The sequence below is a fragment of the Lonchura striata genome, chromosome 14 (genome assembly GCF_050655825.1).
Source record: "Lonchura striata isolate lonStrDom1 chromosome 14, ASM5065582v1, whole genome shotgun sequence".
Lineage (NCBI taxonomy): Eukaryota > Metazoa > Chordata > Aves > Passeriformes > Estrildidae > Lonchura > Lonchura striata.
The window spans coordinates 558,096-580,937 of NC_140716.1; the positions used below are offsets into that span (position 1 = coordinate 558,096).

The window sequence follows — 22,842 nt, forward strand, 5'->3', positions numbered from 1 at the left end:
AGCAAAACCAAAAAACCCCAAGCACAGGGCCCCAGGAAATCTGGGATGTGATTGTTGAGCTGCTCCTGCCTGGGATGTCACAGTCTGTTGGCCCAGGGTGACATGCCATGGCACTGCACGGTGCAGGGTCATGAGCAGTGACACAGTGCCAGGCAGGCAGTGCCCAAGGTCAGGGTGATCCCTGATGTCAAGCTGTAAAGGCCACTGCACTGCCCAGGTAAATACCCCTGCCATGCTGCTGGCTTGGCTGTAAAGACAAGGCCATGGTCCCACGTATGAAAGCTGCTGGATCATCTCTCACCTGAGGTTCTGGTCCCTGTGTCTGCTTGGGCTGGTGCAGAGAATGCTCTGAGCTGCATGCAGGAATGGGGACAGCAGTGAGCAGCAGGGCCTGATATCACCATCTGGTCAGAGCCCATCTTGGGCGTGGAGAGCCCAAAATGATTGTATTTGTGTTTTTGGAGGAGTAAGAAGGGGCCAGCAGAACTGCCTCCTTGCATGGCCAGAGGGCAGGCTGGGCTGTTGAGGAGCCTGGCTGACAGATTTCCTTGGGAGTCTTGAAGGCACAGAATTCCTCCAGGGAACTACAGGCTTGTCAGTCTGACCTTGGTGTTGAGGAAGCTTAAGGACAGATTGCCTTGAGCACCATCACACAGCATTTGCAAGACAACTAAGGGATCAGGATCAGTTTAGATTGGATATTAGGAAAAAAATTCTCCATGGAAAGGTCTGTCCAGCCCTGGCACAGGCTGCCCAGCAAAGTGATGAAATCCCTGCCCCTGGAGGGATTTAAAAGTCGTGTAGATGTGACACTTGGGGATATTGCTTAGCAGTGGTCTCTGCAGTGCCGGGGCAATGGTTAGACTTAATGGTCTTAGAGACCTTTTCCAACCTAAACAATTCCATTATTCTATGATGCTATGTAGTAAGTCATCCTTATTCAAAGGGCTCTGTTTGAGATCTGGCATCAGCAATACAGAACATGTTGCATCTTTGCTGGTACCTCTTCAATCTGGTTTGCAAGACATCCTGGAGGACGTGACCTTGGAGGCAGGCAGCATATCGAACCTGCATAATCTGAGCATCTCTGCATCAGCGGCAGCCTGTTGGATACCGGGCAGTTAATAAATAATGAGGATGTCAAAGATGACAGCAGGAAAGTGGGAGCAGGTAGCAGCTTTGCAGCCAGCTCCCTGACAGCTGCTTGGCAACCTCCAATTACGAGGAGAGCGCCATTGTTCATCTTCATCCTGGGCAGTGTCTGGCACGGGAGCGGCACCGCGCTGGCCGGGCAGGCGCCGAGGGCCCAGGCTGGGCTGCGGCATTTTGGGGGGCAGTGGTGACCCCAGAGCTGGGGAGCCCAGAGCCGGGGAGCCCAGAGCCGGGGAGCCCAGAGCCGGAGGCAGCGCCACAGCACAGCACACCAGGGGCTCATGGGCCTGGGGCCGGGCATGCCGAGGGGTTAACCCTGCTCGGATGGAGGCATTGCAAGAGCCAGCTGGATCCTGGATGTGAGAGTGGCTTCACGGTGGGACATTAGCACTTGTTCACAGGTGTTTCCTTCAAGGGTTGAATTGCAGCACACCAGCACTCAAAGATTAAGAACCTGAAGTGTAACTGATCTTCTGACGACTTTTTAAATATCTGGTGAGAGGGGGCTGCTTTCCAAACAGCAGAATCTACACCAAAATTATCTTGATTTGAATAAGTATTCCATCCTTGTTTGGTAAATATACCCAGTGTTAATGGTGCTTAATGGTGCCTGTAATTGGTGTCTAAAGTTATTTAAAAGTAAATTTACTAGAAAATAATTAGCAATTTTATAGTTCACTACTTCCTAATTTTGTCGATAAAAGTTTTTCTGTGGCTTTTATCAGATGACACAATAGGACCATGCCGTGAAATAACCTTTTTTCAAACAAGCAGGAAATTGTGCACACAAAATAAGATTATAAAATTTTCCTCCATATTTCTTACCCTGGCAGCTGGCCCTCTCTCATTCCTCTCTTTTATTTCACTGATTTATCCTTAATCAGCAGCAAGTGAAATCTCGCAGGTATTGCTCGGGGGTTTGCTCTCTGTGGCCCTGGGAGGTGCAGCCCAAACTGAGGTCAGGGAGGAATGCTCTCCCCCACACCTGGACTTGCAGGCTGGCCCTGGCAGTTCTGGCGCTGGTCCTCACTCTGATCCCGTGCCTTGCCCAACGCTTTTGGCCGTGGGGCCACAGCCCGTGGGGCAAGTCACAGCAGCCAGCTGGGCTGGCAGGTCCCGGCCAGCGCTGTCCTGCTGCAGCTCCTGCCGTGGGGTGCTGGTGCTGCTGGGGGCCAAGAGAAATGGAGCCAAGAAATGCAGCTGCTACAATGATTTATTGTTTAGTGCTGGGGGTTCCAGGGTTCAGTTCAGGACAGTCACATCGTTCAGGTACAGACACTGACGGACAGAGACGCACTGGGGAGGCAGTGACAGCACAGCAAGTAAGATTCAGAACAGACCCACTCTCCATTTCCAGTCTCTGAACCAGAAAGTACCAGCTTTTCCAGAACAATGAATCACTCAGTCTGTGTATAAAATTAAATATAATTTATGCTTTGCTAATTGAAACCAAATACAAAATTCAATTTCCTGTGTATTCTAATGCTGACATTTGAATAGATTTTTTTTTTAAAAAGTTTTATTAACCTGACTTTCATTTGGCAGGCCTCTCTATAGCCAGATAGAAAATAATCCCCCCATCCAGCCCCAGCTGCAGTGGGGCATACGTGGGGTGCATTTCCAAAGAACAAAATGAAATGACACCACCCCCCAGCCCACCCCAGTGCCCATGCCCCCAGCCCAGCGTGACTGGCATGCCCCTGCTCCCTGCCAGCACTGCAGTGCTGGCGGCACCACAGCTGCACCTGGGACAGGGCTGTGGGGCTGGAGTGTCCTGTCCCACCATGCTGAGTGGTTGGTGTGCATGGAGCAGGCACTCAGGGCAGAGGAGCAGGGTCTCCTCTCCCACTGGGCACCCATCAGCTCCTGCCGAGCTGGAGATGGCATCTGGTATAAAAAAATAAACCTCTGAATATATGGCAGAAATGACGGGGTGAGTGTGGGGGGCAGGCGCAGCGTGTCCCCAGCCCAGCCAGGAGCCTCCATCCCCCGGAGCTGAGCCAGAGCCAGTCCCAGCATCAGCCCTGCACCACACTGGGGGTGCAGAGACTCCCAGACATCCCTCTGCTGAGGGGAACACTGGGCCTGGAGCCCCTTGTCCTCCACTCAGCACCTCACACCAAATTATGCAACAACAGGTCTCATGTAGGGCCTGTTCTGATGTTTTAATAACATGTAAAACACCATAAGATAATTCTTGTTATATACTTCCAATCTTCCTGTAGTAATTTGGGAGTTTGTGGGTTTCTGAAAACTGTGCTATGTCAGGAGCTGTTTTTAAATCTGACCAGGCTGATGAGAACTGGCGTGATGTCAGCAGAGACCTTGTAGTGTCCCTCCAGCATGGGCCATGTAGTAAATGGTCCAAATGGCTTCAGCTCTTCTCATCCAGTCCAAGGCACAGGCACCATTCCATGGCACAGTGAGCCACAGGACAGGCCCTGAAACCCTGAGCAGGGTCAGCTTGTCACCCAACAAATGCAACCAGATTTCATCTGCTTAGCTGGAGCTGTAGGGAGTTCTTTCACTTCACCCAGAACTGAGTCCTGGTCCTCCCGCACAACCCCTTCCTGCACCTCTGCTGGGGACCTGCCCAATGCGAGGGGGCTCTCATGTGGCTACACCCCAAGCTGGAGGTAGTCTTAGCCCTCGTCAGACCAAAGGGAGCTGCCAGCAGTATCTGAGTGCCCTGAGAAATCGCCAAGCGAGGACCATTTCAGCAGCTCTGCCCTTCACCTTTGCTCCCCCTCTGCCTGTTTCCCACAGCAGTGGAGGTGGAATTGTGCAGTTGTGTGAAAGCTCTGCTCTTGTCTGCTGGGCCCAGCAAACAGCTCTCCTGACACTGGGGAATCGAGTGGGGATACAGGTTTGTTCTATTGTTTCTATGGGGCTTTGCAAATTTGGGTGACTTGGTCATTTCCACTAGAAAGCACAGGTTTTGTGCACTAAGCAGTGCTTACCCTGGGAATTAATTGCTCCTTTGTAATTCTGAAGTAAGATGAAGGCTGCTTCCCTGTTCTGCCACCCCAGCTGTCCACAGCAAGCAGTAGGGATTGCATTTCCAAGGTGCAAACGAGTGGCAGTGCCAGGGGTCCTGACTGCCCCAGGCCTCCACCTGCAACCACCCCCTCATCCCCACTGGCTCCAAACCATGGAGCAGGCATGGCACAGCCTGGCCAGGAAGTGCTGTGTGGACACGTGTGGCACCACACTGTGCCTTGGCAGCCTGGCTGGCAGTGGGAACCTGGCTCACTCCTGGGGAGCCTGGAGTGTTCTTTCAGCTTCCAGGAGGGTGGAGACCTGCGGGAACCCCAGTTCTGATCTCACTGAGCATCTCAGCAAAGAAGGAACAACTCTCTTCCAACAGTGGAATTGCACCCATCAGTCAGAGGAGAACTGAGACCAGGTGTCTGTGGCACTTGGTAAATTCTAGTTTTAGTGCAAGTAGTAATTGAAACGTTTGGTGCAAATGAAGTTCCTGTACATAGTTCCTTTGCAGCATAACTGGCTTTATTCCTTCCACACACAGACCAGTTGCATGTGAGTGCACAAGGCCTGAATTTACCAGGTCTGATGCTGCTGTTTGGGCAAAACTAAAGTGCAGGGCAGGAGAAATCAAATCGATGGGTTTGTCCCACTGCTGGGTTTTGGGAGCCACCCTCTTGCCCAGCTTGCCATGGCAGGAGGCCTGGACCTGCCTGCCTGGCTGCAAGGGGGACAAGCAGCAGCGAAATGTCGACACAAAGTGCCCCATCACCCTGAGGAGCCGTGCTCCCCCTGCCTCCTCCTCCTCCCGCCTGCCCCGGCCCCCAGTGCAGCCCTGGGAAGAGCCCGAGTGCAGCCCGAGGCGACAGGCCACTACAGTTCCAGAACTGCACGTGTGGGGCGACTTCTGCTGCAGCCCTGACAACACAAGAGCCTGTAACACACAGGGCTGAGCCTCCGGCCCCAAGAGAGTTTTGGGTCTCAAATGATGATTCACATCCCAAAAACAAAAAATATTTTTTTCCTGATTTTATGGTTCTACTTATCACTTTCTTCCTCCTCCCACTGGAAATCTTGGCCTGTCATTTGGTAAAACATGACATTGAAGGGTTTGTAAAACTTCCGCAGTCTGTGGATGACGTCAGGGTCTATTTTGGGGTGAGTTCGACCCTTGGACTTGCCCAAACACCGGGGAGCACTGCTATCCTCTGGCTTCTTTAGGCAAGGAAACCCCTTTGTTTTATTAAAATAAAAATGCTTCTCTGTCACAATCCTCTTGAGGCCTAAGAAGTCCTGGACCTTGGCCATTTCCCCAGCTGGGTCAGTGATGAGCCTCTCACCGCTGACAAACAGGATCTGGGAGAGGGGGAAGTACTGGAGCCAGTTTTCCAAGTGTAGGGCATAAATCCCAATGCGGATAGCACTCCAGGAGGCATCAATCAGCCCCAGAGTCCGGTTCTTGAAGGCCAGCACCTCGAAGGTGGGGATCTCTGGCTTTTTGGAGAGGGTCTGCGTGTAGTCCGAGATGGCGCGGGTGACGGGGTTGCGCACCACCACGATCAGCTTGGTGTCCTTGGCCATGGAGTGGATGCGCCGCGGGGCCTCGTTGGTCACGAAGTAGCTGGGGGTCTTCTCCATGGTGATCTGTCCCTCCAGCGTCTTGGGCATCACGTTCCTGTGCAGAGCAGAGGAGGTGGTTAGCGAGGAGCCAGGCAGGGGTGGGCACCTCGTGCAGGTGCTGATGGGACATGCAGGAGGAGAGATGCTGTCACTCCTCTGGGACCCCAGACCCGAGTCTTTCTCAGCCCCTGGCCACGGTGGGCACACAAAATGTAAAGTCAGCCTTGGTGACACATTATGCAGACAATTTGCCACAGGCATGTGTAGACCAAAGCTAATTGACACTAAACCTGCACAATACCTGCCTGTTCAGAAGCCATCTGCTCCCATTTGCTCAATTAAGCCTATTCACTCCAGAGCCGTGTACGGAGCGGCGCAGTTTGGATTACACAGGACCTTTTTGTTATGATGACATGCCTTTAAATGTCTCAGCTAATAAAACTTAATACAGAATAAGATCCCTTGCTTCTAGTACAATAATTAAATTTATTTACTACCTTGTATGTGAGAAAGAATGACTTTTCTTTTATCTCTAATTCACATGCTCTGTCAATAATTAATTGCTGCTGGGTTTTGAGCTTCCTGTGCAAGCACTTTTATTAGCCAAAAGGAATTTGCCTACTGGATAAATTAGCATGTAGCAAGATTTTCCTGGATAGCATATTACCATATTGTAAAATGAAACTGCAGTGAGATAGCAGTTATGTCTAAGAAAATGAAGAGGTAAATTCTTGTCCCAGTGCCACCAGTTAAGGATTATCATAGCCAGCCAGAGGGTTTTAAGTGATCACAGAATCACAAAATAAGCTGAATTGGAAGGCACCCACAAGATGTCCCCTGCAGGAGCGTCACAGCCTCGGTCACACCTGTTGTGCTGCCAGATGTCACCGGGGCTGGAGGCTGTGGCACAGCCAGGGACCAGCTGCACTGTGGCCCTGGCCATGGGCAGCCCCAGCCCTGCCCCAGTGCCAAGGACAGGACTGGGGTCGCTGCCCCGGGAAAGCACTCACGGCACTGGGCAGATCTCCCGTGTCAGACATGGAGGGTGGCGATGCCCGTGGCCTTGCAGGATTATCCCTTTGTACTGCAACTATTTTCAGTAAAAACATATGGTGAGGAAATAACGTGAACAGGCTCGAAATGGCTCTGTGAGAGCACCTTGGGCAGCAACAGCCACAGTAATGCTGACGTCAAACTGCTGGGCCCCAGGAAGACCCATTTCAGGAATAACACAGCTGAAGCCTGGAGCAGAAGGAGAAGATAGGCACAGCCTGCTAGATGTGCCTGTCAGTGTCACCTCGTATTTGACTGTTAAAGGCATCAACTGGCTTTGATGACTCTGTAATTTGTGCATTCACTGCTGGTGCCATCCAGCCCACCAGGCTTGTTCTGCTGCGAACAGGGGTGATCTGGGGTTTCCTGCCAAGGCAAGAGTGAGGGTGGGTTTGGTGTGGCCACAGGGCTGCCAGCGTCCTCAGCATTGTTCCTGTGGCTGCCCCTGTCCTGTTGCAGAACCTTTCCTGTTGAACAGTGTCTGTCTGAGCAGCAATGCAGCTGCAGGGCTGCAGGACTCCCTGTCTCAGGGCCAGCATGCTGGTGGCCAGGCTGCATAGGGAAGCCCATCCCTGTGGCATCAGGTCCCACTGGCAAGGTGCCTGCAAGCCTGTCTTCAGTCTAGAGCACTCTGGTCCTTCATGCATGCCTTGCATCAGCCACTTGAGCAGCAGTGACATGAAGAGAGCAAGGATTAGTCTGAATTATGGACCTTGAGTTATTTATTCCTTTAAGAAAAAAAAAAAAAGAAAAAAAATAAGAGGGATAGGAACACTTGGGGACTGCAGATCCTGCAGAATTACAGACCTGCTTCCCTGGGGAATCCAGTACCCAGATTTAACAGCCCTGTGGGAATGAAGCTGCTTTTATGGCTATGCACATCACAGCTAGACCCACAGTGAGATCAGAGATGAGCCCTTGGGTGCCCACTGCTGTCCTGCAGGGGCTGGAGGAGTGGGAGGTGCCACCAGCAGTGCTGCTCCATGCCCACTCTCACACCCCATGGCTGTCAGCTGCTAGGGAGGATGGGGATCCACCTGCAGCAAGGACAACAGCCACAACGGTGTCCCTTCCTCACAGCAGCACCAGGTGCCCCAGGACATTTGGTTTGGTTTGTATAAAACAAACACACTGGGCGTTTATAAAAGAAGCATGGAGAAACATGTTAATTACAACTGCCCCTTCAGATGATGTTACCATAATAAACGGGAGTCAAGAAATTGCAGAGCTAATAATCTGGAAGTGTTGCCACATTTAAGGACTGTGTTTAATTCTATGCTCAATAAGACAAATAGATGGATGGGCTGGCCCTGAGGAGAGAAAATGGGGAAGCAGTGATCAAGGAAAAGTGGAGGAGAAGCAGATTCAGCATTTGCTGTACAGTTTTAAGCATAAAGCTGGAAGCCACAGTGTGTCCTCAAGACACCCTGGCCCTGCAGAGCCCAGAACAACTGTGGCTCTGGGACATACACACAGAAAGGCTTTACTCTGCTGTGCTTCAGAATCCCTCCCCACGTGCTGCCCTTCTGGGGCAGGAGCCGAGCTGCACTGTGCAGTGAAGGAGGCTGGAGCCTGCAGCCCCAGGGTCGGGTGCCCTGTGTGCAGCCCTGGCACGCAAAACCTGCTGCCAAACAGAGAGTGGCACACAGCACGGCCGCTCCCGCTGCTGGGAATTACAAGGGTGTTAAAGCTGGAGCAGCCGAGCCTCGGCACGGCAGGAATGCTCCTCAGAGCAGTTAACCTTCACAGAGCTGCTGCCATGTGCTCTGCCCTAATTGCCTGTGTGCTGGTGGAATTCTAACCAGCTCTGTGTGTGCAACGCTCCGCATCGCTCTCCTGCACGGCTGATGCAGAGCAGCTTACAGCATGGGGCTGTGCTCCCTCTGGAACACATTTTGGCTTTCCCTGCAGTGTTTGTGCCCATTTGAGGCCAGTCTGGTTGCTGAAGATGACAGCCAGGGAGTGGCTGCCCCTGACACACCTGCACAGGGCACCGCAGGAGGTGAAGTGCTGGAACGGGACATGTCTACTCATGGCTCTGCCACTGGTGTCTCCCCACCTGCACCTTTTCCCTCTTCATCACTGAAAGAGGGGAGCAGTGACCACAACCCACTGGCAACTCTGCTGACACAGGCATGAACAAACCCTCTTCTCCCTTATGGGACGAGCCTCGTCCCTTTGTGCTTGTTGGTGCAGCATCACTGCACTGTGCAATGCCAAAACTAAACTGTCACGCTGGCCTTGGGCCCAGGAATTACCTTGTCCTCCAAGCAGATGATCCAATATATATTATTGAGTACTTGCTTGGGCTTTTGATATTTCTCTCTTCCTGCTCACTCCCCAGTGCTGTGCCCAGAGGCTGAGGAGGCACAGCCTGCTCTGTGCATCCCCAGCACCCCTGAGCTGCACAGGGGCTTGCTGCTCTCACTCCTTCAGGTTTCTGCCCTGTGCACGGAAGGTGCCCAGGCACTGTGGGCACAGGCAGGGCAGCTGGCTCCTGCCCTGGCTCGGAGCAGAGGCCCTCATTGGGAAAATGTGCTGTAGTAATTGCTCTTAACTGCTGGCTTCAAACAAGCTCTTTATTTCAAAGGATACATTTTATAAATTTGCGAATTTGCATGTTGCCAAAATCCCCTTGTGGTTTATTTAAATCCAGATTATCTTGTTTATTCCTTCAGTCACAGCTGTCATTTATCTCTGTGTAGGCAGCTTGCTCACCATGCTGCAGGTTTCCTGCAATCCCACTCAAAAGGAGTCTTTGTTAACTGTATTTTCATGTTCTCAACAAGAGAAAAAACTTCACAGCAACTCCCAGGGCTTGGGGAATCACAGAGGAGGACAAGGATTTGCACAGCTGCCATGGAAAGAGGAAATGGCCAGGTGCTGCAAGTGTCACCTGCCCACAGAGCTCCTCTCTGCTGCTCCTTGGGGTGGAGCAAACAGCTGCTTTTGTCTTCTGAAAAGACAAACATGAATCCTTTTTCTTTTTATTATTAACACATTCCAGTATAATTGCTTGAGCTGTCAGCTGTGACCTGCCAGTAATTCAGCAGGCGTGGGACTTTCAAGGGGAGAGCGGCATTGCAACTGAGCCCGCAGTACGCATTAAAAGCAGAACCCATTTGCTATAAGCCCCCGAGTCAAATCTCTTGTTGAATTTGTTCAAACATAAATTTACAGCTGAATTTACATAGGTTTAATGTTTTATAATCTTTTCAGTCTGTGAATCTATATTCAAGAGTGAGTGCATTAGCTCAGAAATATTGTGCTTAACGCTGAAAATAATTTTAATCTCTCCAAAGTCCAATCCTTTGCACATCACTAAACCTCAGAAGCCAATCCCTTCTAATAAGAGACACAAAACTTGCATCTGTCGCTGCCTAATAGATTCACATTGCTCTAATTCAAACAGCTCACATATGCCTGTTAAAAAATACTACACACAAAGTATAAAGCCCTTTCAGAAAAGCGGGTCCAGTTCAGACTGGGGGCCTAAGGAACATAAACTATCCTCAGGAGACTCACTGGAAGAGTTTAATGGTTAGGAATCTGGTGGCTGGGAGAAGGGGGTGAACCACCCCTCTCTGTGACTTGTGTTCTGCTTTTGCAAGGCTTGTAGCCCCAAATTAGTGGCTGCCTATACCGTTGGTTTCCCTCTCCCAAAGAAGGAGCTTTCCCCCTCCCCAGAGTTTCCGAAGCCATTCTGTGTCCATGCAGAAGACGCTTATGAGGGGCAGTTTGGGATTGCAAGGACACGACCTCGCTCTGTGCCGTGTCCCTGCTGAGTTTCTCCCCAGGCGTGCGGGATGTGGGAGCCCAGGATGCCACAGCCGGGGTGGGGGCAGCCCGGACCCCAGTGCAGCCAGAGAACAAGAAGCAGCTGGGGCTTGGCAGTGTCCCTCGGTAGGGCCAGCCCTTCCCCAGCGCGTCCAGGGCTGCCTGGAGCCGTCCGTCCGTCCGTCCGTCCGTCCGTCCGTGCGCAGCGCGGTGCAGGTTGCCATACCAACGCAGGTGCTAACGCGTGTTGACTAAGTGCGAGCTGAGCCGATCACAGAATGGCAGCTTGGAGTTGCCGTGGCAACCGAGATGCCGAACTGGAATGCGAGTCAGAAGCAGAGGTACCCGAGGGGCGGCAGGGGCAGGGGCAGCGCCCGGCGGGGCTGCGGGCCGGGCGCGGATCCCCTCCGCAGCTGCCCTGCCCGCACGGCTCGGGCAGCACGGCAGCTCGGCTGCAGCTCACTGCCGCCCCGGGAGCTCCATCTCATGGGGACAGCGCCCTGCTCCCTCCCTGAGCCCCCTGGCCCCGGCAGGGTCGGTGATGCCACGCAGCCGTGCTGGGCTCGGCTCCGCAGCCCGGCTCCCGCCCCTCGCTGCCCGGCTGCCCCCAGGAGCACCGCTGCAGCCCCAGGCACCGAGGAGAGTCCTTCGGAGCACGGGCTGTTCCTAATGTGATTTCTCACAATATCGCCTAGAGTCCAACAATCCCAATGAAAGGGCTTCGCGTCTCCACAAAATGCAAAATCTTTAACGGCTCATTGGCATGTGCTTAAATTGGCCTGGATAAGAAGTTGCTCCTGAGAACCTGCTATTGATTCTGTCAAGGATTCAAAGGTTTTATAGGCATCGCTCAAGATCTCTTTAGTACTTGTACCTTCTTAATGGCTCTCATCACCAGTGGAACTGGAAACATCCCCAGCACCCGGGGAAGCAGCTGTCTCTGTGCCAGCTGCTGTCCAGGAGTGTGGCTGCCCTCCAGACGGCCGGGCAAACCTCCTTGGCACCCCGAGCCCGGGAGAGATGGGGCTCCTCCGGGGTCTTTTAGAGGTGGGGCAGATCCCGGGGCTAGGGAAAGGGGCGGGGGGGCAAATTGCACCCAGGAAGTCTCCTCTCCTCCTACCACTATGCAACAAAATCGGTGGGCAGGTGGCTGAGTAGCAGACAAAAATATAAATATGCTCTGATTTCACTGGGACCATCTGGCTTAGGCATGATAGGTGGGTAGGAATGCTATAATCATGGAGCAGAGTACTAAGCTGATCCATTAAAGTCTTTTAGCAGAAGCATCTATGGAACCTATATTAAGCTGGCAATGCTTTGTGAACAGACATCACAAGGTTAGATCCATTCAGCTGCAATTAAAACCAGCCCTCACTGATCAGGCTAGCTGGGAGAGCTGCTGCAGCATTGTGTTCCCCAAGGCTCTCATGAGTATAGACTGTTGATACTTGCACAATGTAATCTGAAATTATGATCCTAATGCTAAATCTTGCTTTCTTCTGTTCTTTCCTCAAGTGGATCTCCTCTGGGATGTGGCTGCTGCTTTATTCCCAAATCCCTTTCCTGCACAGCTCTCACACAAGTTGGATAGGCTCAGGTTAGTGCTGTGGGGCTCCTGATGGAGCAGTGCCTGGTGTGCTTCCTGACGGGGACTGCCCTTCCCCAGCACCCTCCTCAGCAGCAGCTGTGGGATGGACTGGGGCGTGCTGGCTCCTCTGCCTGGGGAGCTCCTGCAAGGCTGGGAGCACTCAGGTATGTGTCAGCACACACCTCCTCAGGTGTCACAAACAGCCCTCAGCACCACTTGGCTTTGGCTGTGCAAAGGAGCCTCAGCTCTGTGGATGGAGATGTGTATTCAGTGTGACATTGTTTGACCAGGGATAAATTTGGCCCAATCTCTCCAATTTTAGTGCAAGATTTATTGTTGGTCAGTGGCCAACCATGGAACAGGTTGTGAAAAAGGCAGGAAATGTGTATTTCTAACCCCTCTGCTGCCAAAATTATTTTGACCAAGTCTCACTACCATTCCCTACAGAAGTGCCATGATTCTATTCACTGGAATCTCTTAGCGTTGTCTACTGGATTTAATGACTGGATTAGTCACAGTCACAGCAAAGAGCTGGAATAAGGACTCACAGGCAGGCAGGGCTGAGGCCTGCCTCCTCTTGCTGAGGATGTTCAAGCTAGCCTGTTCCAGTCCAGATTTCCCTTCAACACAGGAGTTCAAGCCCCTTCGATGCCAGTTCACTCACTTTCCACTGTTTTTTGCTTGCCCCATACCAGTGCTCAGCTACATGAAATGCCAATGCACATGCAATCTCTGTAGGACAGAAAACTCTCTGAGATGTGCAATCCATTGCACCTTGCTGGCAGCAGCCATCACACACCTTCCCTTCCCACCCCCTTGGGATTCCCAGTCTGGCAGTTCCACACCAGCATGCAGCGAGATGAACCCCCAGCAGCAGCCGTGTCCTTCCTGCCTCAAGCAGAGCAACGGGAGCCCACGGGGACACCCGTGCAGGAGTGCTCCCACCCAGGAGAGCTCCCAGCAGGAGTGATCCCTCCAGGAGTGATCCTTCCTGGAATGCTCCCACCCAGGAGTGATCCCACCCAGGAGTGCTCCCAGCAGGAGTGATCCCTCCAGGAATGCTCCCACCAGCTCAGCCCTGACGGTTGCTGACTGATGCCAGTGGAAGTTTTGAGACTGTCAATTACAGATGCTGTTGGAATTGCAGGCTGCAGCACCTGGAACACCCAGTTGGATGTGGGGAAGCTACAGCTCATGGGGAGAGCTCTGTGTACACCGTGCAGCTCACACCTAGCACCGCTCAGACTCAACCGGCTGGTTCCAATAGTTTTCCAAAGAGGGGATGGGCCCTTCCCAAAGAAGGACAGGGAAATAAAATATTAAAATATAGTGGTTTGGAGCTGCATATCCTGAGGAGGAGTTTTTTTTCATCTTCAGGAAAATTTAATTCTACCAGGAAAAACACCCCGGCAATAATGGCTGCCTAAGTGAAAGCACCACAGCTGTATCATACTAAAAGCTTTTCAGGGAAAAGAGTAAATAAATTCTATTCTTCAGATGTATCTGGATGTTATCCTAACGCAGTGCCAGAGTAATAGGTAAGCCATCAACAGCTAAAAGGCTGGGAATTGTTACGGAGGAGCGATGCTGCCAAAGAGGCTGAAAACAGCAGTAATCGTTCGCATCCTGTGCCGAGCTCCAGCGCCGCCGGCAGCCGGTGATGGGAGAGGGACTCCTGCCCTCCTGCCAGAGGGACCAGCACGAAAAGGCTGGACACAAAACCACCATCGAGGCTGCCCCAGGCTGGTCAGAGGTGGTGGCCAGGAGCATGACCCTGTGCACCTTCACACCTGCAGTTTCCTGTGCCTTTTCAGCCGTCGGTGAGATGGGTCCATGCGAGCCACCAGCGCTGCGGGGCAGAGCAGCTGAAGGGCGGGTGGGGAGGTCACAATATCCCATTGTTTAATCTACGGAGGACCAGTGTTTGCATCAGCCTCTGGAGCCCAGCAGATGCCCTGGGCAGAGCCCCGGTGCTCCCCTTGCCATTGCAGGCAGCAATGCACACCAGTGCCCAGCCCCTTCTCTGCCTCCTCCCCATGCAAGTGGGAACCACGTCAATTCCAGCATCACACAAGTCCTGCAGCAGCCAAGGCATCTCCCAAAACAACTGCCAAGGCTCATCCATTCCCACCCCAGAGCTGCTCCCCTGCCCCTGGAGGGAGTGAGGTCAGCCAGGCTGCTGCCAGGGCACAGCTATTTATTATTTGCTTCTGTTGATTATTTTTGGTTTTAAGTTCATTTATTATGTATGCAAGAATGGTAATACACTGGCATCTGAATGTCTTTTAGGCATACAATATCCTTATTATTCAAAGTGGTTTTTCCTCCATAATTGAATGGTTTACCTTATTATTACACTATGTTAATGATCCAGCATTTCCATTTTTCTATAGGATGCTTAATTGTAAGCAAAGTGCAATCAGAATCAGAGATGCCATCTATAATTGACAGTGTCATAATAACAGCCAGGATTGCAGGAGCGAAGTACCAAAATAAGTAACAGTGGGGAGAAAGTTCTGAAACCCCCCCAGGAAGCCGATCTGGGCTGGGACAGAGCCCACCCACACAGGATCCTCTCCCCAAACTCTGTCAGTTTGGGCATTAACAGAGATAGAGTGCTATTGATATCAGTTTGTACATTTAATCAGTTTTTTTGCAGTTTTCAGCGAGATGTGAACTATATCCCTGTCCAAGGCATTTGGTTCAAATCAGCTGAGACAGAGAATAATCAAGATTTATGATTCTCATTCTGACTCGGATCACACAGTCAGTGCAAACAGTACCACAGAGCTTCCTCCCTGAGCCCCAGTGACATCCTGTGCTTGCCCTCACACAGTGATTTAACATCCATCCCAGGGACTGTCAGGAGGCTGCTGCAGCTCCAGGTAATGGTGACTCTTGGTTCTCTCCACCGTCCCCAGGGGTAGCACTTGAGGGGCACCGCAACCCAGTTTGGGGCTGGTTGGCAGAAATCAGTAAAACAGCAGTTTGCAAAATAAAAGGGAATTCATCTTGCTGTGCCTCCCAGCACAGCCTAGAGCAGCCTGGAGCAGGAGCAGGCTGTGGCATGTCTGACCTCTCTTGCCCAGAGCCTCCCTGCTGGGGAAGCACTCCGTGGGTTCTCACAGGTGGGTCGTACCCTGCCCTGCAAGAGTCAGGGGCCCAGGAGCAAAGTGAGCTCTGGAACTGCACAGGGAAGGGCCAGGGACAGCTCAGGAGGCAGTTCCCAGCAGCAGCAGGGGCCGTCAGCACATCCTACGGGCAGCTCCATTTCCAGGGGCTCAGCAGCAGCCAGGGAGCCAGAGCTCTCCAAGAGCTCAGCTGGGAAGTGAATGTTTAGATAAAAATTAAATGATCCAAAACCAACTCTAATAAAACCAGCCAGGTGATGGGAACAGAGCAACGGTGAGGCAATTTTCAAGCCATTTTGAAGGCAGCCATGCTGTGTGCTGCTGGCTGGCCAGAGTGTGCTGTCTCTGGCATCTGGGATGCTCTGGTGGGCTCCTGCCCAGACATCTGCTCCCATCAGTACAGGATGGATGTAAGCCCAGCCAGGCAGCCCAGCCACAACTGCGGAGGAGGGTCCTGGCACGTCCTCACTGCCCGGCAGGCCTGGGAGTTCCCCTCTTGGGCAGCACAGCCCCAGCACCTCAGCCCGCAGCCCTCCGGTGCATGGGGCAGGGCAGAGAGCTGTGATGCTGCTGCCGAGAGCTCCAAGCATCTCCGTGCAGGAATGGGGCGCTGGGAGCTCCACCTGGCACAGGGTGGCACGGGGGTGCAGGCTCCTCTTGCCTCCCGCCCTGCTCACGGTGAGGGCAGCACAGCTGTGCCAGGGGCAGCAGGGATGTGCCAGGGGCAGGAGGGCTGTGCCAGGGGCAGCAGGGCTATGCAAGGGGCAGCAGGGATGTGCAGGGGGCAGGAGGGATGTGTCAGGGGCAGGAGGGATGTGCCAGGGGCAGCAGGGCTGTGCCCAGGGCACTCCTGCTCCTGCTGCCTGCCCAGGGGCCTTGCTGTGCTCCATCTCAGCAGGGTTTGCTCAGCCACCTTTCCCCACACGCTGTGTGCAGCACCACTCAGGGTTAGCCAAGGCTCTCTGTTAATTCACACATGTAGGGTAACATCCAAGTGAGTGACAAAACAGCCTGATGCCTCTCCAGTCAATAGAGTAAACAATTCCTGGTTTGGATAAACAGAATTACTAGTGTTGAAGAGCTCTGGGCAGCACTGCACAGTCTGATTAGTGTAAATGCTAAACACAAACCAATTAACACTCTCTAAGTCTGCTTATCTCATGTCACTTAGTGCTAAAATAAAGGCTAACACTAAATACACACATTGATTTAGCCATTAAATCCAGCATCACTCAAAACAGCTCATTATATCACCGAGAAACAAATAAAGTCACCTGAATTTTCAGAAGCTGCTGTATTATGAACAATGACTCAATTGCTCCATCCTGCACTAGGGAGTCACTGCTCATACTGAGGACAGACTGATACAGCTTCACCCCAAAATCCAACCTGGGCCACAGTGGGGTGACAGGTGACATCCCCACCTCACCTCAGGCAGCGCTGCTGTGGAAGCACCTGGTGCTGTGCCCCCAGCTACCGTGCCCGGTACAAACATCACATCACTGACAGCAGCTGCTCGGCCAGTGCCAGCCATGAACCCCAGGCATCCATCAGCTCTGCTAAGGACGAGGAGAGACTCCACAGTGCCAGCCTTGAACCCCAGGCATCCATCAGCTCTGCTAAGGACGAGGAGAGACTCCACAGTCCCAGCAAACCCCAGCAGCTGCCAGTGCAGCACCTTTTGAGAGCAAAACCAGCACTGACAGAACATCCACCTTAGTCCCTGAAGAACCAAAACTACTTTGGGTTTGATTTGCGCTTTATTTGGGCTTTTCTTCAACTAGAAATTTTTGAAAGCTGGTATGTGGGAAGCTGATGATAGGAATAGCCTGTCTGGGGGTACCCTGCCCTAACAAGCACAGGTAGCAGGCAGAGGGAAGGATGTGTGGATCTTAGCAGGCAGTGTGAGATGTTTACATTCCTAATTACAAGGGCTAATTCTTCGCTTTGGCCAGGTATCCCTTCTGCAGACAAGGTTAATGGGATGTGAGAGACCACAGCTGCCACAGCACCAAGTGAGGAGGACAAGCAAGAGACAGCAGCATTAATCAGCAAGGAGCCATGCAAAAATGGTTATCTCAAGCTGTTTGGAGGCACAGAGTAAAAATAAATCTTCCTGAGTTTAATATTCTGCCAGTCAGCTCCTTTTTGTAGGTGGAATCTATTAAAAATTATCTTTCTGCTAAAATGCTAAAGTGTTTCTGACATTTAACAGCTTGCTTCGAGCAAAAAGGTGCAATAAATACATAGGAGAGCTAATTGGCACCAGAACATCCAACATCCACCCAGCACGAGCAAGCACTCCTGTGTCAGCTCCTGACGCCTCTGGCAGACCCCAGCGTCTCCCCTGAGAACGGTGCCCCTGCTCCCGTGTGCCCGTGCCCTGCCCACCTGGGGCAGCTGGAGGTTCCCAGCACCATCCAGCAGCTGCACAGGAGCCGAGGGTCTGGGGGATGCGTGCTGCAATCTGCTCCTACCCAAGTCTTCACTTCAAGGTACTTGGTTGCTGCAAGACGCAGAAGGAGCTGCTTGGCAATGTGGTCTCAATAAAAATTAATGCTTTAACGAGAAGCCAAATAGCTACAGCTAATGTTCTTCTGAATGAGATCTAAATTTTATTCATAAGCATCAGTGTCAGGACTAAAATAACAGTTTTATGGACACTATGAGCATAAACAGCTCTGCTGATTCAAAAACAGAAACTGCATTTCTGAATGAATCAACGTGCTCATTTGGAACAAAAGCACTGTTCCAAACACATGCCTCAAATAAAAGAGAAAGCCAGAGAGTGTTCTCCTGGTGAGTCTGCTTCCAAGGAATGCACTGCAGAGGGCTAGGGAGACGAGGGAACAGTGATTGGGAATGTGCCAGGGAGAAGGAGCAGGGGACCCTCAGGGACTGCCTGGGACAGGCCTGAGGTGGGATGGGATGGCGTTTCCTCCTCATCTGCATGTGGAAAAGAATCACAGGTGAGAAAGAAGAGTGGTGCACTCCTGCAGAAATCCCTGCTGAGCTCCAGCATTCAGGACTGGATGGCTCTGGCGAATGGTTGAAATGGCCTTTGTTTATTTGAGGTCAGTGCCTCGGAAAAGGACAAGAGCCACATGGCTAAAAAGTAATTGATAAGGGATTTTTAGAAAAACACCTCTTGGAGAGTGGGCTCAGACACATAGAAGTCAGGTAGCCCACAGTGTGGCATGCATTGTGGGCAGTGACACAGCCACGCTGGCCAGAGACTCCAGAGCATGGCTGAGCTGGGGGTGGAAAACACATTTTACATTCTGTGAGGAGTTTGTTGTCAGGCCGCTAGTGGAGCCTCTGGACAATTTGTTTACTTCACAAGGCAAATTAAGGGTCATGCAATAGGGAAGCACCAGCTCCAGCATCCCCATTCCCACACCCCTTCTGCAAATGCGAACAGGACCAACAGCACTTAGGCTGAGCACTTCCAGTCAGCACTGAAACACCCCAGATATCATGATCCCTGGCTAGCCCTGAGAGCCCAGGCTCCTGAGATGAGGCAAGCCCAGTCCCCTGCACTGGGCAGCCCCCGGTCTCCCAAGAGTCCTGTGAGCTCGAGTTCTGCAGGGAATCTCTCTCTGGGAGAGCCTGGCTCTGCTACTGCAGCGCTTCCCATAACTGGGGCAATATATCTGTGGCCACAAATGAAAGATCAATATTTATTTAACAGACACAGTACCCTTTAGAGGCCCTTAATTGTAAATTAATCATCATTAACTGGCAGTAATTGAACACGCTGAAAGCTGTGATCGCAGCTATCCCCCACAGCAGGGTTTGGCGCAGGTGCCAGCACAGGGGACTGGGATGCAGGTGAGGGGTGGGAGAGGGACCCACAGTGGGCCCTGCAGGGGTGCATAGGGACTGCTGCAGCCAGAGTTTGTTCAGCAACGCAGCACTGGGGGACAGAGCTGTGGGGGCTGGGGACCCTCCCAGAACCAGGGGAAGCCCTGGAGCAGGCGGGAGCCTCTCTGCTGCAGCAGCCCCGCATCCTCAGCAGGACACACTTGGTGCTTTGGCCCCACTCCCAGCTCCAGCTGGAAAGGCAGACAGCCCCGACTGCTTCAGGCCAGACCAGCCCCCTGGCCTGTGTGTACAGCACAGGGGGCTGAAACAGGAAATGAGAGGGGTGACAGGCCCATCAAAGAGAAGGAAGACATGGCTCTGCTCTGCCTGCCCGGGGAGCACCTGCCCAGCACCCATCAGCACCTGCACAGAATTTGGATGCTGCTCATCTGCTCACTGCATGCTGCCTGCTGGAGGCACAGCTGGTGGCAGACTCTAAGCCCAGGGGATCCCTTCCCTTTGGGAGGCAGAAAATGCAGTTTGTTTCTTTCCAAATTTCACAGGAATACAGACCAGCAGGGCAAGAACCAGCTCTTCCTCCCCGGCTCTCAGAGCCATGGGGCACGAGCCTGCCCACAGGCTGCTGCCAGAGGGATCCAGGGGGATACACGGAGATGCACAGCCACCAGCACAAGGGTTTTGGAGAGTGCTGCTTTTCAGACACCCTTGAACATTGGAGGGCTTTGGAGATACTGGTGTGCTCTCTAGTCTGAGGCTTTGGGTGGCTCTACCCTGTTTCTGGCATTGCAGTGATTAAGAAACAAAACCTAACGTCATCCTTGGTGTGAACACAGGCGAGTGCACCGGCCTCAGTGCCAGCAGGCTGTGTGGGGCGAGCTGGCAGAAGGAAATGCAAATTCTCTTTCTGTAAGGACGACAGTGGCACGAATGCTGACTTTATTAAAATGCAGAATTATTTCAGGGCTCTTTGTTTAGCTCAGAGCCTGGAGGTAATTTATGCACAAGGATGGAGCAGCGAGGGCTGTGCTCGGCTGCCTGGCATTGCCAGCAGTTCTTGGCTGTGCTCCTGGTGTGAAGGCTTTCCAGCTCTGGAAGGAAGGTCTGGGAATCCACAGTCTCACTGCTTGTTCTTGCTGAAGAATCCTTCCTGTCCTCACAGCTCCTGTGTACAGCTGCTATGCATGGAGGCTTTAACACAGAGACTCATTAAGTGCTCGCTGATCAAGTCAGCTGGCCTTCTGTCCAGAGACATTCCCTCTCTGCCTGCCCTGCTCCTGCTGCCCAAAACAGCCTGGGGGCTGCTGTGCCCAGGTGCCATCCCTGAGAGCTGGTGAGGGCATCCTCCCCTGCTCCCCCACAGCTCCCTGGAAACACGGCAGGACCACTGCCACCCTGAAGCCTGGCCAAGGAACCTTTTGAGCCATGGGCCGTGAGGAGGGGCTCTGCTCTCTGCCCCACCTTGGCTGTGAGCCTCTCCTGTGAACTGTGGCCACCAAACACATTATCACCTGCCCCAGGACCCTCAGGAGGGGCAGCTGATTGACTTTGCAGCCCATGATTTCCCTTTGGATTTGGAGACTCTCAAGGCAATCTGTGCTTCTGCAAAGTCTCATCAAAACTTGGGACTTAGCTGGCACTTCCACAGCTTTGGCCTCTGTATCAAAGGGATGCATGAGGGATTTGGCAGGAGAAATCCCAGGACCTGGCACAGAGATGACAATTAGTTTCTTATGAATAAATACTACAACTTGAAAGGATGAGGTGCAGAACTCCAGCATGGCTGGAGCTGTCCTGGTCCCATAAACAGCTGTGGGGGTCCTGCAAAGGTACAGGGAGAGCATGAAGCAGGGCTTTCCCACAACCAATAGAAGGCAGACAGAAGAGAGGTCTCAAGGTCCCTGAACAGCAGCAGTAAGCTCACTTGCTCATCACCACAGTCCTGGGAGAGGGTCCAGCCACCACCAGTGGCTCAGCTGGAGCTGGCTGAAATCTCAGACCACTGCATTTCAGATGAACAGGTTCGGCCAGGTGCTGGAGCGAAGCAGCACAGCCCAGGGGCATGGAGGGATGCCAGGATGTGCCCTGGCAGCAGCTGGGACTGTTGCAGCAGCACGGGGTGCAGGGACCAATGCCAGGCCCTCCACCTCTGCCGACCATCACTGCGAAGGCAAAGAGAGACTGCTGGAGCTCGTTGACAGGGAGGTTTATTGAAATGAAACCTCTGCAGCAGGTTATGTGCTCTTGTTTTGAGGAGTTTAAACCACGTCCAGGATCAGGCTAGATTAAATCCTTGACTTCCACTACTGCCCAGGAAGCCTCATCTAGGCTGATTCACATTTTCATCTGCATACTAATGCTGGGTTTTAATCAGCAAGGAAACCTTCCAGCACATTGCTTCAAAGGTAAAACTCTGCAGTGGAAGGCACACAGGGAGGAAGCCACTGCCAGCTTCTTTCCCCCTCTCCCATGCCACATACACCAGATTAGCTGTATCTCAGCTGACAGGACACTGCCATGAGCTGCATGGCTGGCATTAGGCTGTGCACTGCTGGGGCTGTGCTTGGGGAATATCATTGTGTTTGACACAAAGTCTGGCTTCACTGAGCCAGGTTTATCACCTAGTAAAGCTGCTGTGCCCAGACATGACAGGCAGAGCAGAGGGCCTGCTATTAGCAGGGGAAGAAGCTGGGGAATAAATCCATGACTTCTGCTTTTGTGCAGGTGGAGTGCAGATTTACATTGCAGAAGATCCGTGCCGTCTGTGTAAGTGCTGAATCCCACCCTGCCCCTCGCACATCGATGCCGGCAGCTGGTCACAGCCCGCAGGCTGACAGGAGGAGGGATGGAGCGCTGGGAGCGCGGAGACGGGAGCCTGGAGCCAGCCACCCTTCTGGAGGGAGATACTATTCTTAGGCGGGTATTTGGAGGCAGTTCAGAGGAACCTGCCTTGCCACACTTTTAAATTCCTGTCTCTGCAGTGGCACAGTGACAGAAGCCTTCCCGTATGGTACCGTGGGAGGGAAAGCTTCCGCCCGCCGTTGCCTTGGCGGATGCCGAGCGGCGCGCTGGGCACCTGCCACCACGCGGGCTGGCACCCTGAGCTGCGCCGGCTGCTCGGGGCACTCACAGCCCCCGGCCAGGCCAGCACTGGAAGCAGGCTGCCCACACCGGGTGGGTTCCTGGCCACAGAGCACCGATTCATGGCACTCGAACACCTTGTCTCAACCCCCAAGTATCCTGCTTCCTAAACCACTTCTCATTCCTCACATGGTGATCTCCTTCCTACACATGCCACCCATTACTATGCAAAATAATCGTGTTAATGCCCACATCCATTAGCAAACAGACAATGAAGTCTCTGGCACTCACCAGCAGCAGGGTCCTGGCACTGGGACCACAGGCACGACCTGCAAAGACACTGGGCTGGTGGCACTGGGACAGCATGGCTGGGAAGGAGCTGAAGAAGCCCCAGGTTACGTGGAAGGCAAATGGGCACAGCCTCAGCAGGAAACATTCTGTAACATGAGTGGCTCCATCCCAGCTGACAGTGGTGCCGTGTGCCACCAGCCTGCCAGCCCGTGCCCCGTCCTGCTGCAGGCAGCCGCTGCGGCACACCCATCCCAGTGCCAGTCCCGCTCTGTCACTGCAGGGCAGCACCATGTCACGCCTGCCCCGGCCCGAGCTCCTGCCTGCCCTGCTTCCTGGCTGCCA

General features: G+C 52.9%; 1 protein-coding gene across 1 annotated transcript in view; it reads right to left on the reverse strand.

Moving 5' to 3' along the window:
• Positions 1–2,347: 2,347 nt before the first annotated feature.
• HS3ST4 (heparan sulfate-glucosamine 3-sulfotransferase 4) overlaps positions 2,348–22,842 on the reverse strand; it is a 54,181-nt gene continuing 33,686 nt past the window's right edge. The window contains exon 2 of the mRNA XM_021543844.3: positions 2,348–5,812. Coding sequence (XP_021399519.1) covers positions 5,176–5,812 — 637 coding nt within the window. The 3' untranslated portion in view covers positions 2,348–5,175. The remainder of the gene's footprint in view (positions 5,813–22,842) is intronic.